Source organism: Hydra vulgaris, chromosome 10 (genome assembly GCF_038396675.1).
Source record: "Hydra vulgaris chromosome 10, alternate assembly HydraT2T_AEP".
NCBI lineage: Eukaryota > Metazoa > Cnidaria > Hydrozoa > Anthoathecata > Hydridae > Hydra > Hydra vulgaris.
This window is the reverse complement of record NC_088929.1, coordinates 38,036,911-38,061,949: the sequence shown is the minus strand read 5'-3', so window position 1 is coordinate 38,061,949 and position 25,039 is coordinate 38,036,911. Positions and strand designations below refer to the sequence as shown.

The window sequence follows — 25,039 nt, the reverse complement described above, 5'->3', positions numbered from 1 at the left end:
TGAATATGGGGAAAAAATAGGACATTTTAGGCCGAATTTCAAAATGTCATAACTTTTAAACTGCTTTGATTTGGAAGCTCAAACATTAAATTTTTTTCATGTATCATTATTAGATACCACTGGTTGAAATTCGAAAGATATCTGAAGGGGTGACTGAAGGGGTGATTGAAGGGTTGACTGAAAAATTTGTCCTACTTTTACATGGAATTACTCATTACCCTCTTTGATCCTCTTTGACAGAATTTTTTCCAAATTATAATTTTTTTTAAATACGCAATATTCAGTTGACTAAAAAAATGAGAAAAATCACATACCTGGGGAATAAAGAAATTTTTTTCTGGGCTGAAAAACAGGAGATTCAGGAGGTTCAATAACTTTTAAAACGTAGTCATTGTTTTCATTGTCACTATGTAACAAATAAAACAGAAAAAGAAATTTAATGTTATGAGCAAACTAAAGTAACAAACACTGATAAACATTTACATGAAAGTAACAAACATGATACATGAAAGTAACAAACATGATACATGAAAGTAACAAACACTGATACATGAAAGTAACAAACACTGATACATGAAAGTAACAAACACTGATACATGAAAGTAACAAACACTGATACATGAAAGTAACAAACACTGATACATGAAAGTAACAAACATGATACATGATAAACATTTAAAAACAAATTTAATGTTAGCATATAGTCACCTTGCTGTTTCTTCATTAGATGATACAACCTGAAAAAATAAAAAAAATTTAATTGCATAAATGAAAACTAGAATAAAATAAATATTTTCTTTAAAAAGTCATCTATTTATATAATTTAAATAAATACTATATGATTGATGGAAAAAATACATATTTATCATTGATGCTCCTAAATAAACAGGACCAACAGCTAGATTATACTTTCCTTGAGGGACACTTAATGACAAATTAGTGACTTTCATAAGACATGTCAAAACTAGCACAAGAACAAATTAAAACTTTTTTTTTTAAAAATAATAAAACTTGTTAATTTTGAAATGACAAAATAAAAAAATGTATTGAAATTATTTGATAAAAACATGTTTTTTTTAAGAGATATAGAAATAAATAAAACAACTACAAAAAATTAGAAGAAAAAAAAGAGAATGTTTTTAGCAATTTTATTTGTTATTAAATTTCCGAGTAGAATTTTATTGATGTCTTTTTTTTTGAAAGTCTGCTTTATAATTAAAAGGACATTTCCAACAAGAAAATTGAAGTATCATGTTAATCAATACTCAAAAATGCTCACAAAAATCTTACCTTAAAATTACCAGCCATTTTGTATCTAAATATTGAAGTTTGTTCTTGTACACTTGGTACTAAATTAGTTAACAAAAGATAAAATTAAACACCATGGGTGTCTTTTTTTATTTATTGTAATTAAAGTATTTTTAAAACACAAAATTTTTATAAAGAAAAAATTTTGTAAATAAAAAAAATCAACAATGATACAAATGTTAGAAAGTTTTTCATTTTTGCATTTTTTAAATTATTTAAAATTATTATTTTTTAATTAATAATTATGTCAATGCATTATAATTGTGTTAAACCTACATAAAATTTAATTTCAATCAAAGGTTAATATTAACACGAAAGAAACTTTATCTAATTAATATGCTTTATCTAATTAATTGATATAAACCAAAATTAATTAAATTAACCAGAAATATATTACAATAAAATTATTAAAAAGTTAAAAAAATTAAAACATAAACTAAAAATAAATTATTTAAAAAAAAAAGTTTAAATAAAAACTCTTTAAATAAAGTTTTCAGATGTCCTATTTTGTCTAATATATTGCATGCATGAAAATAATTTTTAGAATTCTGAACTCGAGTTAAACATAAAGTGAACTTTTTTTAAAATCTTAAAATTAATATATGTAATGATCTAATAATTTGTATATAACAATTAAAAAAATATTATATTACAATCTAAAAATAACTTAACACTATAAAATGCTTGAATTATATCTATAAATATTTTGAAATAAATATTTTGATGAACTCATTTACTATCCTATAGAAAAAACCCAAACAAGGCATCTAGCATCAACACATAGTGTGTCACCTAAATATGTACCTATTTAATAAGCAAATCCAAACCACTATAATTAATACCAAGATGTGCAGCTGTTAATGTATATATTCATGTGTTGTTGTATCATACATGCTCATGTGCGCATCTGTATATATACTGCACTAAGAAATTTGGACATGACGCATTTTTTAATTTTAAAGTTAATCAGAGACTTTTAAAATTAAACACTCAGATGATAAAAAAATATTCTGTAACTATATTTTTATTTAACATAACAATTAACTAACTTTAATGGTGAATTTCCATTAAATCAGGATAAAATTGTTTCTCAAGGAATTAATTTTTAAGTGCAATTGATTAATTACTGTATCTTTTTAATAACTGTCTTATTAATAAACTGATGTTTAATTTCTAAGTGTATTGTTTTAATACAGATGTACCAATGAAAATAAATGCATAGAAATAGAAGTGCACCTAAACAATAGCTAAAGATTTGACCAATATCTAAAACATTTAAAAGTTTTCAAAAGCATGAAACAATTTAGTCTTCTAACAACTGTAACAAAAACCTGTTTAGGCTATAGCCAATATTTTATTTTAAATAAGAAAATTAAAATGAAATTATTGTTTATTTGCTGATTTTCTATTAAAAATGTTAACTAATTAATTTTAACTTTATTTGTTTTTTTATTTATGTGTATTTACCATTTTAACCTGGATTACTTTCTATATATCTACTAAATATTACTCTATATATCGACCATATATCAACTCTATATATCTACCTTATATTACCAGCTATTATAGACCGTTTTCTACTGCGTCAACCATATTTGGGCGCTGCCCAAATTAATAATTAAGAAACTTTTTTAAATATGCTTTTTAAGATAAATATCATTTTTTTTAACGAAAAAACGCCTATATTTGGCAATATTTTAGTTAAATTTCTCCAGGACAGGGGGTACCGCCACCCAATTTTTTTCCTAGAATAACCCTTGATTACTCAATACATCTACCATATATTACTCTATATATCTATCTTATATTACTCTATATATCTACCATATACTATTCTATATATATTTACTATATCCTCTCATTTTACTGCTAATTTCTAATTCATAATAGCAAAAAGGTTCTAGACTTTTATTTAGCTGGATTACTTAAAAAAGTTTTAACTAAAAACAATTTAAGTGACTTTTCATTACATAAATTAAGTACAAGTTTGTATATTTAGAGCTTTATTGTTTGTGTTAAATATGAATTCTAAAAACATATTAGCTGCTTCATTATTATAACCATCAATAAAAACTTGCATTATATGTTCATCTTCAAATGATTCACTTAATCGCTTACGATTAAAATCTGTTAAAGAAACACGTTTACCAATATACTCGATACAATCACTTGGTTTATCTTTGCAAACAAAATCTTTTGGAAAAATTTCTTCTCTTACGTTATCATACAGTTTATTCTCACTTGAAATCCATGCAAAATTCTTTGTACCACTGTCATCTTTAAAGTTTAAAGTATTAAGTTGATAGCAAACAAATGTGAATGTTTCTCCATCAAAAGAAATACACTGAAATGGTATAGGTGATTGTAAGTCTTTGCCCATCTCCTCACCATTATTTAATGCAAACGCAAGACTGTGTGCAAAACTATAGAATATTGCTAAAAAGTAAAAAATAATTATTAAATGAATTAAAATCAAACAAACAAACAAACAAAAAAAATCATAAAGAAAAATGACACAGATAAACAGTAACAACATTTATATAAAGGAATAACACAGATGACAACATTCTATATCTTGAGTTAAAAAGACATTATGTTCAGCAAAATCTTTTTGGCAGCACTTGAAAGTAATTTTTATGAAGGCCTTGATGAATATAGTTATACAAAAAGAAAGTTGAAGTAGTTATACAAAAAATCTATAAAATGATAAAATGTGATATTGGCAAAAACTATTTGTATAAAATGTGAGCAGACCTGAACTTTCTAATATTTTTATATTCATATTTAAATAATTGATGATTTAGCCATTTAATGAAAATGAATCATCTGATGACAATGTTTGATTGCATAACTATATTTTTTTTTAGATGGATTTTTTGGACTATATGACAAATCTTGGTTTAGTTGGTGTGAGATACAATTTATGCTTCAATTGACTTTTTGAGAGTTATTTTTAGAAGAAAATCTTTATATCTTCAATGAAAATTGTCATAAAACTTGATAGCAAGATTCATATTTTTCAAATATGTGATAATCTTTTAAAATTAGCAAAATAATCAGTTAATTTATAAATGGCTGGTTATACAAATGAACAAGTCATATATTATGATCCGCTTCAAACTTATTATGCCTAACCTTTTACTTTAAATGATTTAAACTAACAATTTCATAAAACTTTTGGCTAATCAGCGATTTGTACTTGTTATCAAACAAAGCTAACATTTTAATAAAATACTTATTATCAACAACTGATAGTGGTTGACCTGTTTAAAGAACAAAGTTAGAACATTTTTTTTAATATCTATATTTCAGCAAACTTAAATAGTATAAGTTGTTATATTTGGAAGTTTAGACAATTGGAAGACATTGAAAGTTTAGACTTTTAATACTGATCGTTATTAAACAAATGAATTGCTAGTGAACTAGTTTTTTATTGTATTTTAGCTCTTTGTTGCAAGTTTCATTTTTTTATTGCAAATAATAACAGACATTCCATGGAATAGTTTATTTATCTAATAAGTAATTTTTTTTTATTGTCAATTATTAAAAGATGAAAGTTATTAAGTATCTAATTTTATTTATAAAATTTAGTAGATACTTATATAAAAATTACTATATACTTATATAAAATTTAGTATATACTTATATAAAAGTTAATATATACTTATATAAATAAAGTTAGAAACTTATATAGATTAGATATCCATCCAGTCGGCGTGACATCACTTGGTATTTAAAAGTATTGTTTTAAAAATAACCTTTGTGAATTAGGGGAAAATAAACTAAAATATCAGTTGTGGTTTGTTAAGTTAATTTTTTTTTTTAATCGTAAAAAGTTGTTGTGCAGTAGGTTGCACTAACAAAATAAAGAAAAATCAAGAGCTTAAATCTTCCTAAAGATGAAGTATTTTAAAGAAAGCGGTTGAATACAATAAATTGTGCTTGTAGATAGTAGTGTATACAGCAAGCAATAGTTTCCTAAAATCTTCTAACATTTATGTTTGTTCAGCACACTTTATTATTGGTGGGCTACTTTTAATTTGCATCTTAATTTAGTATTGGTAAATAAATATCGAAATATCAGTACTTTTTATACATTAAAATAACCAAAATAATATATAGACATCAATGTAAGGCATCATTTATTTAAACAGAGATTTGAAATTTTGTAAAAGTAAAGTAAAATCATCTAAAAGACTTATGTTTTGCAGACATCTTTCCCCTGTTTCTTTTGATTATTTTTCTAAGTAATTGTAGGATATAAAATATTGCCACAAAATAATTGTAGGATTTAAAAACAAAATAGTTTGTTTTCCCCCAAATCAAAGTGGTTACTTTTGATTTTGCGATATAGTCACATGATTCCGACTGGATGGATATAACTTTATTTATACAAGTGAAGTATATAACTTAATCTAACTCTACTTTTATGTTGGGTTGCAAAAACAAACTATTCATGAAGTCCATTTGGACCCATGAGTAGTTTATTTTTAAACTATATATTAATTTAGGTTGTTTGTTTTTTTTTCAAAACTTTATGTATCTTTTAAATATCACAAGGTGTGTTACCCAAAAAAAAAATTCTTAACATTGATTCCTTCTTTAGTTATTTTCAAAATAAATATCAGATGTTGAGGTCCTTATGGATTTCAACACAATTTTGTGTTGTGAAGAAGAGTTAATATCTGATCAAAATCAGAAATCATAAAAGTAACTACAGACTTAAGAAGTTACTGAGAAATTGGTTTATGCTGATTTTCAAGTAGATACTTCAGCAACTTTAAAAGAATATAATATATAAACACCTGTATTAGGAGCTGGAAGATATAGAACTTATGGTGGAGTTAGAGACAATAGTAGCTGGTAGAATTTGTCAAAGAAGACCAAATTATTCAAATATTCAAATATTCAAATCAGATATTAGAAAGAGGAAATGTACATAAAGATATAGCTAAGAGAATAAGACTAGATAAAACTAAAGAAATAGTAGAGATTAAAGTTGAAACTTTTAAAACAACAAATGTTTTCAAGTGCACAAAAAGAACAATTCTGGAAAGTTTTTAGCACAAAATGAAAATGAAGCCAAGATTAACACCATATGAAATAAGACAAATTTCATAAATACTGCTATTTTATTTTTATCACAAAAATCTTCAATATAGTTTTTAAAGGAAAAGAATTCTGAGTAAAATTCACAACAGTCTTGTTAGATTGATGCAAAAAAGATGTTTAGCTCTAATTTTATTCAATTAACAGGATTACATAAAATTGAATTTTCATTTTATTGAACACAATGAAGAATGTAAATTCTTCAAATAAATTCACACAATGAAGAAGTAAATTCTTCAAATAAATTTTACTTTAGTCTTAAGATCATAATAAATTAATAAATAAGTTATACTGAAACTTTAATTTTTTTTAATTTCATCTTTGTTCTATTTAGAAGTTAATATGTTAAAAAACTCATTTAAGTTAATCTTCAAAAGAAGATTAAGTTTAACAAGTTTAACTAGAAAGAGGTAAAAAATAAAGTTGAATAAAAAATAAATAAAAAATACTAATAAATTTCAACTGAAAACCCACTTCAGAACATATTTCAAAATGAACAATTTTTATTGTCTGTGACTCAATTAAAATTTTACAAGCATTGCTACTAACACTTCCCCTTACTTTGACGTCTACTTACTAGGGATTGCAATACCATTTTACCAGTATATCAAAACTAAATGCACAACTTTATTATCGATAATTAAGTTTGTCATTACCAGTAAAATTGATAAAATTTAATAGAAAAAAACCAAAAGACTATGATTATCCAATCTCTTATCTCTTATCTATCTCTTATCTATCCAATCTTTAATGACAATTTTTGAGGCTGTGATCCAATAACATTTTCTGTAAAATATGTCAATATCAAATTTTTATTTCAGGAAAAAAAAATCACTTTAATGTATTGTTGCTTTTAGTACAAGAAAACTACTAGAAAAAAAAAACAATTCCAACTTTAGGCGGTAGTACAAATAGTATTCATGCTCACCTTCAAACACAGAACAAAACTAACATTTAAAAGGAAATAAAACAGATAAAAATACAACTTAACAGAAATAAAAAAGATAAAAATAGAACTTAACAATGAACATTTCTACGAATTTGATTAATTTATCAACTATTTCAAAATACATCATAAAAAGATTTGTTTTGGTGTGTTTGAAGCATGATTAACAGTCAAATGGTTTACTATTTGTTAAGTTTGTACATCTTACGATTTAAGAATACTGTTAAAGTGCTAAGGGTTATACTAAAATTCAAACACAATTTAAAAAATCGTGAATGAATATGCAAAGAAAATTCACCAAGAGCTATTATCTGTAACAACTGTTGATCTGATTACTAGACATACAAATATTTGCTGGTAGAAAAAATTCAAAAAATTACTAATAGTATTGTACGTTTAGGAATAATTTTTTAAAATGTGCAAGATTGTCAGTAATTTACCGGTAAGCAGGTAAAAGATTGTTTTGATTTTTACTTAATTACCAGTAATGAAAAAATTTGGTAATTTTGCAATCCCTACTACTAACCATAATTTTGACCACTAAGGCCAAATTGGAACTTTGTCATTAAGACTTATAATCTTGGTTAAAACACTGTACTTTTTCATTCACTCTAAAGTTACAGAAAAAAAATTATTAGTAAATACAATAAAAAGACAAACCTTGTCCTGTTGTATATCTAGTATACCAATTAAATGGATTATTGATCAAAAGAGTTTGGGGGCATGGATATGGACTACCTTTGTGAAAACCAGACCTTGGCAGAAACTTTGTTTCATAGGTGTGTAAGTCAAAGAAAGGTGATATAACATCATCCCACTTTAGGATTTCATTAGAACTTGATGAGATATTTTCAGTAAATAATGGAAGTAATGAGTTTCCACTAACTAATTGACCAATTTTTCCTGTCACTTGAAGTTTTTGACCTAATCTCTCCCAAGGTGCAGCAATGTCAGGTCTATATGAAAAGTTTTTTGAAAGAAGACCAGCATCTCTAAAAAATATTTAATTAACCAAAAAATAATTTCAACAAAAGTGAATATATATAAATATATATATATATATATATATATATATATATATATATATATATATATATATATATATATATATATATATATATATATATATATATATATATATAGTACAGTTGCCAAGTGGGCTACTTTATTTAATGATGGTAGAGAGAGTCTCCAAGATGATCCTTGCTCAGGGCACCCTCAAACCACGTATACAGCTGAGAATATTGAACATGTGCGAGCCATTATTGAAGAAAATCCACATGCAACACATGATATAATTGAAGCCTTGACATCGATTAATCATTTTACAATCAATGAAATTTTTCAAATCAATTCACAACGCACTTAAAAAAAGAAAATTAACATCACGTTGGATACCCGTCAAAAAATCTTGATGACGATACTGACATCGTAAGTCAAAAAACTCCCATAATGAAGCTACTTCAAAGTATACCCAAAAAAGAGTATAAAAAAACATTTGACAAATGGCTTGAAAGGATGCAACATTTTATAGATAATGATGGACGTTATTTTGAACATTTAATAAAATTAAATTAAAAAAAAATTTTTTCTTTATTTTATAGGGGAGTTCTACGATGTTTCCTAACAACCTAGGTATACATATATATATATATATATATATATATATATATATATATATATATATATATATATATATATATATATATATATATATATCAACTTAGTTTCTCCGCGGAGCGGCCTTGCTCGGCAAGGTTCGTGTTTCGGAGTTGAAGAGTTGAGAGAGGGTTGCACCACAAATAACAACTAAAAAAATAAAAACAAAAAAAAAAAATAAAACACAAAAAACACACAAAAAAAAGAGTAGCCTCCTCGACTGTAGTGGCCCCCCCTCTGGCCTTGGGGAGGTGAATAATCTAAAAAAAATATATATATATGCATATAGGACTCAATTTAGCGGTTGGACATCAGACAATGTCCGAGTAAAACCTCAGATTGCCCGATAAATTTACAAAGTAATTGGACATTTTGTCCAAGGAGAATTAAGTTCTCCAAAAAAAATACTTTATTATTATTATATATATATATATATATATATATATATATATATATATATATATATATATATATATATATAAAAAATTTTTGTTAAGTGATTTTCTACTACTAATATATATATATATATATATATATATATATATATATATATATATATATATATATATATATATATATATATATAAAGTAAATTAATTAAAAATAAATGAAATGCTTTAAAACAAAACTCAAAAAAATCTACTTTTTGTTACATTTTTAATTGCGCTTGAAATTTTTCTTTAAAAAGAATTTAAAACGTTTAAAATTCTTTTTAAACGTTTTATTTAAGTTAGGGGCCATCCATAAAGTACATACGCAGTAAAACCACTGATTTAGGACCCCCTTCCCCCTTGTACAAACCTGTACGCTTTCAAATTTGTTTAAAAAAATAATGTAGTCCTTTTAAAATAGTAACTTTTATTCATTTCAAGCTTTGAATAATAATTTAAGTTTAAAAAAAAACTTATAAACAATTCTTTGTAAAATTAGAAACAAAAAAAAAAAGCAATTAAATCTTGGGAAGATTTTAGTTTAACTTATTCATAATTTAAAGTAACTTAAAAAAAAATCTTTTAAAAGATTTTTAGAAAGACATGGAACAATAGTTTCAAACATTTAAATTTATCATAACAAATACATACCTACTTTTTAAAAAAAATAATTTAATTTACACATAATGCGTTTATTTAAAAACAATCATTATAATTAATTTTTGATTTTATTTAAAGCCTTCGCATAAAATAAAAACATTAAAAAAGATCATTGATTAAAAGTTATTTGTAACATAACAATTTTTTTTAATTGCATTTAAATTGTTAAATCATCAAAACAGCTGTTGTAAAGTGTTAAAAAAAAAAAAAGCGTTGTTAGTAAGAGCATGAAAATTCAAGTCTATCTTAAAAAACATACAATAAATTAAATTGAAACTATTTTATTTAAAAAAATGGAAAAACCTGCAATAAAATATTTTAAATAATAAGGAGAGAAACTACAACTTCACTAGACTAAGTTGAATAAACTGAATAACATGACTGTAAAACCGTAAAAACTATATTTTAGAAATTTGACCGGACATTGTCCGACCCAAATAAGTTTTGATTGGACATATATATATACTACAGACATATATATATATATATATATATATATATATATATATATATATATATATATATATATAAATTTATATATAAAAGTTTACATACAAAGTATAAAAGGTTTCATAAACATAATTACTAATATTTTAATTTTCATTTAAATATTAGCAATTTTGTTCATTTAACTTTTACTAAAGGATAATTTCACAGTGCTTTAAGGCGCCTTTTAAATAAGAAAATTACAGTAAACTTAATGATTAAAAAAAATACATATGTAATAAAAAAAAGTGCATAAATTAAATAAATTTAAAGGTTTATTCAAGTTAAAAAATAATCAAAACTTATTATAACTTTTATTAAGTTATTGTAATCGTTATTTTAATTATTATTGAAGTTGAAAAGGATATGAAGAGAAATAATTCTTTTTGAAAAAGTATTCGTTTTGATTTTTTGTGTTCTAAACGTAAAATAAAAGAGCTACAGCTCAAATGTTCTTTCATTCAAAAATTAAATTTGAGCGTTTATTATATTTTTATTAAGAAACCTTTACTTTTGTCATTTATTATTAAAAACAGATAACTCATAATTGCTAACATAAAAAAGTTGACATTACTCTGAATGAATTTTTTAAAGCCATTCCATCTTTCAAAAAAACATTCCATTGTCTTATAATAGAGTTCTTTAATAAACTTTAATTATTTTTTTCAAGTATCAACATTCTGTTAGTAATTAAATGACAGTTTCAATGACTAAACAAATAAAGGCACATAATCACTTTTTAATCCATTTTATTGTCCTAAAGAAAAAATGAACTAGCTACAATAAACAAAAAATTAGTTACTTTCTACTGCATTTGAAACCAAAACATTTTTTATATTTTTGATAAAAAAGCAAAATTTAAATAACAAATATTCGGCACTCATATTGCTCCAGCGCTACCAAAACAGGTCTGGGTTTGTCCCTAATATATGTATGTATGTATGTATATATATGTATGTATGTATGTATGTATGTATGTATGTATGTATATATATATATATATATATATATATATATATATATATATATATATATATATATACACATAGATTATGTTTGTGTATTCTGCAATCAGAGTGCTCAATGTTCTTAAAGAACAGAGCAATAATAAATTGGTAAAAATACTTATCTAATATTTGTTTTCTTCAACACTGTGTTTCATCATCAGTTGGTTCATCAGGAAGAATCTTCCTGATAAACCTACTGATATATATATATATATATATATATATATATATATATATATATATATATATATATATATACATATATACACATACATATAACAGGGCTTGTGATGAAGAATATCGTCAAACGTGTTATATCGCGCTCGTAAAATTAGTATATGTTTTCATTGAGCGTGATTATGTGCGCGCGAGATAATGTCGGCGAGCGCGATCATGAAAATTGCTGAAGGCAATGCTCATAAAAAGCTTTTTATTTTTTATATCTTTTTTTATTTGTTACATAATTTTTTCGTCAAAAAATGTTTGAATTAATATCACACTCAAGAAACTACTTCAACGAAGTAGATTTTTATACTTCCGAACTTCTTGTATATTGTCAGATCGCAATTTTATTTTTAACTATTTATAAAAAAATAATATCAAACAAAAACGCAACTTCTTATTGATTTAGTATTGTAGTATAATTTAGTGACTTAGTTTTGCTTCGTTGTTTTGATATATGTATTTTAAAATGTTACGCTGTAAACTTAATTAACGGTTAATGGTTTTTATATTTCTTGATATTTTTTATTCAAATTAATTATTTAATTTTTTTCTAAACTTTCTTTTATAAATTACGTTTTTTTTATCTTATAAAAAAAACACACAAAAATAATTTGAAAATCTTCTTTTTTAAAAACTATTCATTATAAGTTAAATAACAGATTTTCCCCTCAACTTTTGTCAACGGTGTTTCCTCTTCTACATTGTCAAAACGGAATGCAGCTAATTCATCAGTCATGTCTTCATCAGCACTGTATATTTCATCATCGTCATCAAAAATTTGATTTGTAATCAATGTTGTTGCTGTTGTCATATAGTCAACTGGATCATTATCAACTTGAACCACTCGTCTCTTATTCAAATAAATTTCTTTTGCTTGCTTTTTAATCAGGATTATTTCTTCTTTTGACCAGCTTCCATGGTTTCCTAATATCATAATGCTATCATTTAGAGTGTTGTGATTCATAGATAAACATTGATATGATATTATGTTAGTTACTGTGCTAAACATTCGCTCCACGCTTGAGTTTGATCCGGAAATTGCAAAGATAATCTATATAACTTTTAATAAATTCGGAAACTTTGACTTTTTGTACAACGTCGACCTCGAAATTTTCTCTTGTCTGGCAATTGTGTACCATTGCTTCAAGATTGATTCTTGAATGAATCAAAAATAGTTTCTATTCTTGGAAAACTAACTTTTCATTAAAATTGGAATGTTCCAATGGTGTTTTAAAATGCGTGGACAAAAACTTTATTTCTTCCAAGCCAAACTCTTTGTTGTCAGTCCAGTTCTGCGGGTCGATGAGCCACATGGCGTGATAAATCTCAGACTCTTCCTTTATGCTTGTGAATCTGCTGTTTAACGTATTTATAAGTCTGGTTATAACCTTTCTCTTAATACTTCTGACTAAGCATAATGCTTGATCTACGTCAACCAAAGTCATATCTAAGTTTACTATTATATACTTTCTATTACTGGGGTGTTTTCGTTTGTCGCCAGCTTTACTAAACTGACCAGACATTGTTTCAGATAAGTTATGTTTGCCCTCAATAACAATGTAACGTGATACATAGCTATCTAAAAATTCTAAATCTGTATCGATTTCTTCGAGTTTCAATTCCAGTTCTAAATTTGTTCGGTTGATTGTAGCTAGAATATCATGCGGCAACAGTTTATTTGCTACAAATACTTTCGATGCTGGCACAATGAGCTCTAGCATATCATGATAAACGGCAACAGTGCAAAGAAAGTTATATGATTTAAATTTCTTTAGTAACCCTTGAACCTTTGCTTTTGTAGTTATAGGGTTTTTCCATTCATTTACGTAGTTCTCGTAGGCCACTATATAAACTGGCCAGGACTCCAGTAAATTCTTAAAAGCTCTTATATGATGGCCAACAAACCTCGTTCCTGTTAGTTTTGGTAGAGTGTAATGCGTAGTACCTAAAATATCTAATCTAGTTTAATATTTAAAAATTGAATAGTTTACATTTATCTTAGAAAAATCCCAGGTAATGTAAGAAAGGTAATCTTGTAATGTGTTTTCACTATGAGCCAAGTTCTTGGAAAATAAAATGATAAACTAAAATATTAATTATGGTTTTAAGCCACAACGTTTTACCGCAAACTTTGTGGCTTAAAAACTTTACCTAAAGCTGCAGATGCATTTATTACTTCTTGTTTTATTTTCCCCGAGTTTCGAAGCAGATAAAAATTTGTATTGTAAAATTCATCAACTTTTTTCAATTTAGAGATCTCGGAAAAAACCTCTTTAACTGCCAGTTGGACTCTGTGGTTGACACAATGAACTGGAAGTAGCGATTCCCTATCTGCCTTTATTTGCGCTATGACACGATATTTTCCAAAGTTTACACTTACACCATCGGATGTAATACTGACTAATTTTTTTTTGTAATCATTGGACTCTAGTTTAAATTCCCCGGTTTCAAAAATGTTATTGATTCCCTTGACAATGGAGTCTGCTTCTCCTCCGCCAAACCTATCAATATCAACTAGATCCAGAACCATATAAAAAGGAGAACCACATCTTTCAATTCTTGCCAAAACTAACTCTTTTTCTTTCTTTGTTTTTTGAGCTTGGCTAGCATTGCACAAAATTGAGAAGAATTAAGCTTCTTTCAGGATATTGGCAAATTTTTCACGCACAGCCATCGCAATGCATTTTACGAATTCACGCCCGCTAGTGCTATTTTTGTTACGCTTGATCATTTTAACACCATTGATCTTACAGCTCTTTACCTAAACATTTTTCAAAAAGTTGATTCACCCCTTAAATCTTACAAAGAACACCGTTTTGCATAAACTAAAATTTTGAAGAACAGATATTTTTCCAGATTTTTTATTTCACGATCGCTTAATTCAACTCTTGTATATATATTTATACAACCCTCAGAATAAGGACAAATGAATATATATTTGTGTTTTTAGATGCCGACCCTAATTCCGAGGGTGGTTTATATATATATATATATATATATATATATATATATATATATATATATATATATATATATATATATATATATATATATATATATATATATATATATATATATATATATATATATATATATACATATATGTATAATTGTTTTTTATACATAGTGTGTATACATAAATATTTACATACAATATATACATATATATGCATATTTATATATAATATATATATATATATATATATGCATATTTATATATATATATATATATATATATATATATATATATATATATATATATATATATATATATATATATATATATATATATACATATATAAATATATATAGTACATGCTTTTCTTATTACTTAAATAAACAAAATTTAAAGATTTAAAAAGTTAATAAAAAAATGATGTTAAGATTATCAACTCAACTAAATTAACTCTCAGTGGATTAGTAGGAAATCCAAGAAAAGTCGGTTAAATTGACTACTCGCCTTTTCAAAGTTGAATCATTTTGACTTTCAACTAGTGGACTTTTAGTCAATAATAACACTAGTAAATTGTAACTATTAATAACTTCAAATTCAAAGTAAATAAATGTTAATTGCTTCTTGTTCATGTTAATATAAAGAAATTTTGTTTTCTAACTTTAGGACTAGATAGAATACATTACATGCCTTGTTATGTTACGCTTTACATATTAGGTGATTTATGATGATTTATCTACACGTTAAGTCAATTACATAACCCCAATTATGTTACGAAAGCCAATTACATTACGAAAAACTTTTCTTCAATTGGAATATTTTAACAGTTTATGCAGAAATTATTAAGCAGTCATTGACTGTTGCAAATTTAAAAAAAAATAAAAATTATCTCACTGCAATAGTGAAATAATTTTCATTTTAAATAAAAAAAACAGAGAATTAAGTAAATTTAATTCTCTGTTTTTTTATTTAAAATGAAAACTAATGTTTTTTTATTTAAAATGAAAAAACATACAATTTAAATTTATTTTATTTTTGTCTTGATGGCTGGGAGGGGACATTTGAGCTTGAAAAAGATCTCACTTCAGCTACAGCATGGGGCTCTCAGTGGTTGGTGAACTTTAACTCAGAAAAATCTTAATTTTTTTCAGCTTATTGTTATCACAATAATCTAGATCTTCCAATATTTATTGTAATGTACTCAATGAGTACAATCAATCAATACAATCTCAGTACAATCAGTACAATACTCAATGAGTACAATCAATCAGTAATGTACTCAATGAGTCATCTACCCTTCATCTTCAAGAAAGATCAGAAGTAAGATTTTAGCTTTAGCATGCTCACCACTTTCTTACCTTTGATTCTATTCTTTATCTCTATAAATCTCAAATCAGTCCTTGTATGGAATACTGCCATATCTGGGGTGGATCTTCCAACGATGCCCTTACTCTTTTAGATAAGGTTCAAAAATGCATTGTAAACAGTTAGACCTGCACTTGCATCCAACCTCCAACCATTATCACATCGTTGTAATGCTGCTTCTCTTTCTCTTTTCTACAAATATCATTATCTTGCTCTATTAACATCATCTTATCTTTTCCATTAACTTCCAACTCTAATAGTGGCTGCTTGCAGCCTTGTTGGAAGTGAAGATGTCAAAAAAAAAATTCAAGTTACTTTTTTATGTTCGTTTTACATTCAACTATTTGGTTTATTTATTTATAGTTTCAGATAAATAAATTTGTTTATCCTGTTACAAAAATGCTAATATACTGTAATTAGTGTAAATAACTGTATTATATATAAACTATTGTTGTATTGCGACAGAAGGAACGTTGTGGGTGTGTCATTTATTACATTGTATATAACGTTTATAATGTTTATTATACCCTCGGGGTATTTGCAAATGTATATATATTGAGTAAAGATATTTACAAAGTGTGTGAGAAAAACAAATATAGAATTAATATTACAAGCTATTTCGGCAATGAGTATAGTGATAAAGTTTGCAGATTTGGTGTCGCAATACGATGGTTCGGGTGAGTTTTCAGAATGGATACAGAAATTGGAACTGGTTGCAAAACTTCAAAAAGTTGACGAGTTGCATGTGGTGCTCCCCTTATTTCTCTCTGGCGGAGCGTTTGCCGTTTATCAAGGTCTTAGTGATGAAATAAAAGAAGACTACAAAGAAGTGAAAAATGCACTGACTACAACCTTCTCTGCTTCTCCGCTAACAGCATACGAAGAATTCGTAAATCGCCATCTTAAAGAGAACGAGTCTGTTGACGTATATCTCGCAGAATTAACGAGGCTGAGCAAGCTAATATCAACTCACGTAAGCGAAGAGTGGATAAGGTGCGCATTCATTCTCGGGTTACCTGACGAAGCAAGAAAACAGCTGCAAACCGCATGCTCAATATCAACAATGTCGCTGTACCAGATCGCTAAAAAATCAAGAAGTTTGGTAATTTTACGTCGTAAAGAATCATGTTTTGTTAGTTGCGTGAATCCTGTTGCCATCAGTCCAAGGCAGGTTCCTCAAGGACGCGGAAGAAAGACCGTAACTTGCTACCGTTGCGGCGAGGATGGACATATCAGTCGAAATTGTAGCGAAGAAATTGACAAGAAGAGGTGCTTTGTGTGTGGAATGGACAATCACCTGGCCCTGCACTGCTATAAAAAGTGTACGAACTCAAAAAACGTGGAAGGGAAGCCACCCGTTTTTGTGCGAGCGGCTTCCCACAAAATTTAAAACCGCCAACTCTCTGCGTATATGTTAATGGAAGAAAAATAAAAGCATTGTTGGATACTGGATGCTCCAAATCCATTTTAAGTCGGGAAATTATAAACGCAAAAAATGTCAAACTCGCAAGAGAAAAGGTTGTTATGATGAATGGAAACTCAATTGAAATAAAACACCAGATTGTTGTTAATCTTTCTATAAATGATACCACCATCGATTTGGAATGCCTGGTGGCAGACATTGTTCCCGAATATCAAATGCTACTTGGTATGGACGCAATACGACTGCTTGGAGGTGTCCAAGTCGGGAGAGACGGCGAAACCATAAACTTCAATGTGGAACAATTAACTATCGGTGCTACTGCTGTTTCTCAAGAAAAAACGAGTGAAGTATCCTCATCTACTATTCTAAAGCTGATTGATAAAGACTTCGTAGCAGAATTCAAAAATGGCAGTTGGAGCGTGTCTTGGAAATGGCTGATGGAACCACCAACGTTAACTAACAAAATTCCAAACTATCATATCTCTGAGGACATTAAAAGTGAGTACGCGATGGAAATAAGTGAATGGATAGCACAGGGATGGCTGAAACCATTTGAAGGGAGATGTAATGGCATCATTCCATTGATGGCAGTAACTCAACGAAATAAGTTAAAAATACGTCCGGTGATGGACTACCGGGAGTTGAATCAATTTGTATCCAGTCATACTGCAGATGGCGATGTTTGCAGTACCAAACTTCGCAACTGGAGAAAGTTGGGAGAAAATCTTGAGATAATCGACTTAAAGAAAGCGTACCTGCAAATTCGTGTCGACGAAGCATTATGGAAATATCAAGTTGTGGAATATGAAGGGCAGCGTTACTGTCTAACAAGATTGGGTTTTGGTTTAAATGTGGCGCCCAGAATAATGACTAAAATCTTAAAAAAGGTATTATCCTTAGATAAATTTGTCGAGTCTGGGACGGATTCATTTATTGATGATATCATTGTCAATAATAACATAGTGTCAAGTTGCAGAGTTCAAGAACTGAGAACCGGAACCGAAACTCGGAACCTAGAGGTTCCGAGTTCGATCCCCACCACGTCCCTGGTAGTACCGCGCTCAACTTGTTTCTCCGCGCAGCGGCCTTGTTCGTCAAGGTTCGTGTTTCGGAGTTATAGAGTTGAGAGAGGGTTATAACCACTATTAAGTAACCTCCTCGTCTGTAGTGGCCTTCTCGGCCTTGAGGAGGTGAATAACAAAAAAAAAAAAAAACTCTTGAAAAAATATGGCTTGGATTCTAAGTTGCCAGAAAAACTTGTCGGTGGTCGTGTGCTTGGATTGCGAGTGTACAAACAATGCAACCAAGTCCGTTGGAAACGTGACAACATACCCAAAGTTCCGGAAGGAAAAATGACACGTCGGCAAATCTTTTCTTGGTGCGGACAGCTGACCGGACATTTTCCAATAGCAAATTGGCTGCGCCCTTCGTGCAGCTATCTAAAAAGAGTTTCGAGTAGTTGTGGATGGGACTCTTTGGTGAACGAACGAGTTGTTAAATTAGTAAGCAGTTTGAATGAAAGACTTACAAAGGAAGATCCCGTTCATGGGTCATGGAACGTCAAAAACATTTCTGAAGCAACAGTGTGGTGCGATGCAAGCAGTTTAGCTGTTGGCATAGTTTTGGAAGTGGCTGGGGAAATAGTAGAAGACTGTTCGTGGCTGAGGAAACAAGATGATACGGCTCACATTAATCTTGCAGAGTTAGAAGCCGTGATAAAAGGAATTAATCTAGCAACAAAATGGGGATTCGAATGTATTAACATAAAGTGTGATTCGGCTACTGTTGTCGGTTGGTTGAGATCCTTAATTATCGGTGACAAACCCGTTCGAGTACACGGTCTTGGAGAACCACTTGTCCGTCGCCGGTTGTCATTAATTGAAGACCTTGTGAAGGAGTGCAATATAAAATTAAAACTTTTCCTGGTAAAGTCAGCAGAAAACAAAGCCGATGCTCTTACGAGGGTACCACAGAACTGGCTGCATGCAAACCATTCTGCAATGACAGCAAACATTGTACCGCCTGATGTGAAGTCGTTTCATAATCTTCATCACTTTGGAGTCAATCGAACACTTTATTTGATGAAACAAACATATCCGAAGGAGAAAGTTTGCAGAAAAGACGTTGAATCAGTCGTGAAAAGTTGCGAAAGATGTTTATCGGTGAATCCTGCGCCGATTAGATGGGAAGAAGGAAATCTTGAAGTTGGAAAGAGCTGGCATCGTTTGGCTATTGACATAACCCACTACAAATCAGAGATTTACTTGTCTATTATTGGCTGTGGAAAAAGGAGCAAGTTTGCAATTTGGAGAAGGCTACAGAACGAGAAAGAAACAACAGTGTGCTTCCATTTAGAAGAAATATTCCGAGAAAGAGGACCTCCGTGGCAAGTTCTACTTGACAACAGCAAGACTTTTCGCTCAAAACTCGTTGGTGAATTATGCGCAGATTGGGGAGTGTCCATCTTGTTTCGTTGCGCTTACAGGCCATTTGGAAATGGAATTGTTGAACGTCATCATCGCACAATCAAGCGCATGGCAGCCAGAAGTGGCAAAGACCCGTTAAAAATGGTATATTGGTATAACATAGCTCCCAGAAAAAATGGCGAGGAAACATCGCTCCCCTACAAAGCTATATTTTCCTACGAGTGGAAACCACACACAATTTCTGCCAAAACTAACGCGGAAGTTCTCCACAACTATACACAAGGACAAGAAGTATTTGTAAAACCACCTGACTCAAAATGCACGAGCGAATGGAACAGAGGAAGAGTCTCAGATGAAGGACGAGGAGTTTCGGTAGAAATCAATGGATTGCCGAGACACATGTCGGACGTCCGTCCTGCTCCCATTGTAGCTGAGAATCGGAAGAACCCATCGCGGATAACCTAAATCTCCGAAGATCGACGCGAGTGCGGAGGTTTCCGAATAAGTATGCGGACTTTGTGATCTAGAGATCAAGGGGTGTTGTAATTAGTGTAAATAACTGTATTATATATAAACTATTGTTGTATTGCGACAGAAGGAACGTTGTGGGTGTGTCATTTATTACATTGTGTATAACGTTTATAATGTTTATTATACCCTCGGGGGTATTTGCAAATGTATATATATTGAGTAAAGATATTTACAAAGTGTGTGAGAAAAACAAATATAGAATTAATATTACATATACAAAAGTGCTTAGTGCTTATAACTGTATATAAATGCATTGCCGGATAAACCATAAGCAAGCCTGTAAACAAAATTATTTTTTTAGTAAACCTTATATAACAAATTTATAAAAATAGGATTTTTTTAGTTTTGAAATGGTATTTTACCAAAAGTTTTATTCATTATCATAAATTCTTTAGATTGATCATAGAATGAACGTCAATTAAAAATGATTTACTAGTTTATGAGTAGTATGTAAAGATTTTGTTTAAAAAAAATTGTTTGAAGTTTGTTTTTTTTTGACGTGAATTTTGTTAAGAAATTCACCCATAAACAATTGCTTCCTTATTTTAAAAAAAAAAAAACTAAAATGTGAGAAAGCAAATATAAGATGATAATGTTATTGAATGCTAGGAATGTTTTAAGAAATAAACAGTATAAGTTTTAAAGATATTTTATAAATACTTCATAAAAATAAAGAATTAAAAGTCTTAAACTAATTTTTAACGTGGTTTCAAATTAGATTTAATATCAATGCGGTACTTCAAGATACGCAACTGACATAATTCAACTTTTAACAATATAAATATGTATATTGAGTAAAGTTACATCTACTTGCATTATGCTTTTCCATTACGCAACAAAACTTTATAACATGCCCTGATGCTACAAGTAGCTTATCTCCGCAACTAAATTTAATCGCAATCATTTCTTTTGATAAAACTAACTCTCTTAAAAACAAACATCTTTTTATTAGTACAAGAAATTAAAAAAGTGCTGTCTAACTCTAAGCTCCATTATTTTCAGATTACTAAATCACATATTTTATCTCAAAAATTAGGTTTTAGAGACTTTTGGAAAATGGTTAACAGTGTCATCAAAAAAAAAAAATTATTATTTAATCTCTAATTCACGTGTTTGATCTTTTTACCTTTCCCAAGGATCTTTAAACCTTTCCTCTAATTAATCTCTTGAATATAAATGATCACCAAATCTTGTCAATTCTCTCTAAACTTTTTAATAAGTACTTCACTGAATCTTGTTTTCCTGCCCGCTGGAAAATGGAATCTGTAGTTCCAATCTTTAAAACTCTGGAAAACATCATGACCCCCTCTAATAATTACCCAACCAGCTTTCACTCTCTTGTTAGCAAGATCTTTAAACCTTTAAATAACTTTAATTAGTCTCAATTCAAATAAAATTGATCATTAAAATCTGTTGACACTAAGAGTAGAGAAAAAGACCGACTTATTGGAATTAAAAAGTTAATGTAAACTTTAAATTTACCCAATTATAATGCTTTAAAGTGGGGGGAAAAAAAATCCAACTATGAAAAAATTTGGTAAATATCATTGTAAACTAAAACCTAAATTAATTAACTAAAATAAAATTTCCAACCAGCTTTCATTCTCTTATTAGAAAGATCTTTAAATCTTTAACTAACTTTAATTCTTAAAATCTTTTACTTTAATTGATCTCGATTCAAACAACTTACAATCTAACAATCAATATGGCTTTTAATCATCTTGTTCTACAGTTTGCCTGTTAAGTGTCAAAACAATTTTATTGTGCATTAGATGGAGGCAAAGAGGCAAAGGCTATTGCTCTTGAGATATCAAAAGCTTTTAATAAAGTTTGACATCTTGGAATTCGATTAGTTTTTTTTTATTTCTGTGACATTCATAGCTTCATTTATTCTTAATATACTTAATCTTGAGGTATGCGAGATATCTGGATTTCTAATCTTTCTGATTTCTTTAGTTTTAATAACATAATGTGGATTTAAATGTAATAACTTCTTGTGCTAATGTATAACAAATTAAACAGTGGTTTTTTAAGCAAACCATTAGTTATTTTTTAGTTCAAATTTTTTTAATATTTTTAATTCAATTTTTTTTGTTAAATATATTTTAACTAAGATATAATTAAATTCTTTGAATAATTATTTAAAAAACTCTGAAGTTAATTAAAATTTCGAAAGGATTTTTGAAAAAATTTTTAAAAATACTGTAATTTGGAGTAACAATAGAACAATAGAAACTGCAGGGTGATAAAAAATTCTTTCCTAATTTCTAAAAAAAAACTAATTTAATTTTTGTTCATTTTCAATATCAATAAACTAACTTGTTATATGACTTCACAAAACAACTGATAAATTCAAATCTGTTTTGTTTTTTTTTGCCAAAAACCCAATAATATTTACTTAGAATGAACATAAAGATAACATAAAATATATGTAGTGTGCCACTATCGTAGATTATACTAAAGCTTATTTAAATGTTAAAAACATAGTAAAAAATTTAAAGCAAAAATATAAATACTTTTCAAAAACAATAACAAATTTATACATTTATTGATGTAAAAAAAATATGCAGTTAAAAGAAAAAACATTTAGTACCTTTAATTTAATGTATATAAAAAAAAATAATGACCAGCTGTATTTCACAATGTACACATGATGATAAATATGAGCTTTATTTATATACAGTCTTAATCAATAAAAATACTCTATATTTATCATAATTATTCATAATTGCTTAGGAAGAAAAAAATTTTACTAAGCACTTTATCTTTTTTATACATACATATATATATATATATATATATATATATATATATATATATATATATATATATTATATATATATATATATTTATATACACATACATATATATATATATATATATATATATATATATATATATATATATATATATATATATATATATATATATATATATATATATATATATATAAGCTGTGGTATATATATATATATATATATATATATATATATATATAATATATATATATATATATATATATATATATATATATATATACCACAGCTTTGCTGTATAAAAATCTGCTTTAAGCTGTAATGATTCCATAATGGTATATTTTGTGTAAGAAATGAAATAAATAAATTACCTGGAGCATTTTGATCCCCATATAACCTTAAAAATATTAAGCAACAATGGTGCTGATAAACTGTGATGATGTTTATGAGTTAGTCTGAGTTTACTTCTGTCACCTGTCCATTTCGTCAATTTCAGTTTTTCCTCCCTCTGAAATAAATTTGTTTCAATCACGCAATTTTTTATTGATGCAATCATTGGCAATCGGTCACTTTCAGGTATTAAAGCGTTTTTCCCTGAATAAACTTCGGGTAAGCCTGGTTTTATTATAGTTTTTGTTAAATAACATGCTTGCTTTTCCTGCTCTTGTGCCTTAGTTTTGGGATTTATTGTGTAAACACTTTGAATATATCTTTTGCTAATAAATGCATTGCACCTGAACAATGAATGAACCGACCTATTCAACATTTTTGTAACTTCTTTTATCAAACTTGAAATTTGAGCTAAATAACAACTTTCGTTTTAAATTGCATTCAAAATACTAAATAAAGCAGAAGAAATGTCTTAATAGCCTTGTCCCAATTACTAGGCACAAGTTTAGGGACATTCGGAAGCCGGATTTTTTTAATTTTAAGTACGGATGTTTTTTGCAATACCCGGCAGTTTTACACAGTTAGCACATTGCGTAAAAATGTCAGCATTTTTTAAAGTAAAATCAACTGTCAAAATTCATGAAAATGTTAAAAAATGGTTGGAAAGCTTTTATAAAGATACCTACATAAAAAATATTTATACAATTTTAAATTAGATAACTAAAATAATTGAAAGAAAAAAGTATGGAGGGCAAAAATCTTTGGTAGGAATATAAAATGTCATCTAAATTGTCAATAAGTATGACAAGTGTCATTAATTCAATTAATTATTTGCTTTAAAGGTAAGAAATATGTAAGAATTATTTCCCTGTAATTTAATTAAATTTTTTCTTGATTATAATCGATTGTAACAGTAATATTTGTAGGTATGTTAACAGGAGCGGATCCAGGCTAGTATGTGTAGCAATTGCTACAGTCAGCTCAGTTTTTTTTTCTCTTTTTATTTTTTACATACATTTTCTTTTCCTGCAAAAGAGAAATATAATTTAAATAAGATATCGAGGTTACAAGTAATCAAAATGCGGCGCTTCAAAAATTTATTCAAAATCGTATCTGAGCCAAGTTGACTATGTTACGGAAATATTTCATTCGGAAAAATGAAATGCTTCACTGAAAAACACAATTTTTTAAAGGGTTTTGTCTCACATGCCCATAGATTTTCGAAAAAATGTCAAACATTTCGAAGCTTATCAACTTAAATTGAACTGGGAGTTAAATAAAATGGCAAATCGTGAATTTGTCATATTTTGAAACAACTCTATACATACCCCCGATAATTTATTATATATCGAGCCTATTTAAGT

General features: G+C 27.9%; 3 protein-coding genes across 6 annotated transcripts in view; all 3 read right to left on the bottom strand.

Moving 5' to 3' along the window:
• Positions 1-1,397, bottom strand: part of LOC101237919 (uncharacterized) — a 48,827-nt gene extending 47,430 nt beyond the window's left edge. For all 4 annotated transcript variants that reach the window (XM_065807942.1, XM_065807941.1, XM_065807943.1 and 1 more), the window contains exons 1-3: positions 1,291-1,397; positions 709-737; positions 315-406 (exon numbers count right to left, since the gene is read on the bottom strand). In XM_065807942.1, the coding sequence (XP_065664014.1) occupies positions 315-406; positions 709-737; positions 1,291-1,308 (139 nt within the window). In that variant the 5' untranslated portion in view covers positions 1,309-1,397. The remainder of the gene's footprint in view (positions 1-314; positions 407-708; positions 738-1,290) is intronic.
• Positions 1,398-3,253: 1,856 nt separating this feature from the next.
• On the bottom strand, positions 3,254-24,220 carry LOC101237755 (large ribosomal subunit protein mL37). Its single transcript, XM_065807940.1, has 3 exons — positions 23,657-24,220; positions 8,024-8,355; positions 3,254-3,744 (listed from the first exon to the last, which is right to left on the bottom strand). The coding sequence occupies exons 1-3, from the start codon at positions 24,049-24,051 to the stop codon at positions 3,284-3,286; spliced, it is 1,188 nt and encodes a 395-aa protein (XP_065664012.1). The 5' UTR covers positions 24,052-24,220; the 3' UTR covers positions 3,254-3,283.
• LOC136086588 (uncharacterized) lies at positions 12,975-14,492 on the bottom strand. Its single transcript, XM_065808824.1, has 2 exons — positions 13,983-14,492; positions 12,975-13,776 (listed from the first exon to the last, which is right to left on the bottom strand). Exons 1-2 carry the CDS (start codon positions 14,359-14,361, stop codon positions 13,010-13,012), a joined length of 1,146 nt encoding a protein of 381 aa, XP_065664896.1. The 5' UTR covers positions 14,362-14,492; the 3' UTR covers positions 12,975-13,009.
• Positions 24,221-25,039: the final 819 nt, after the last annotated feature.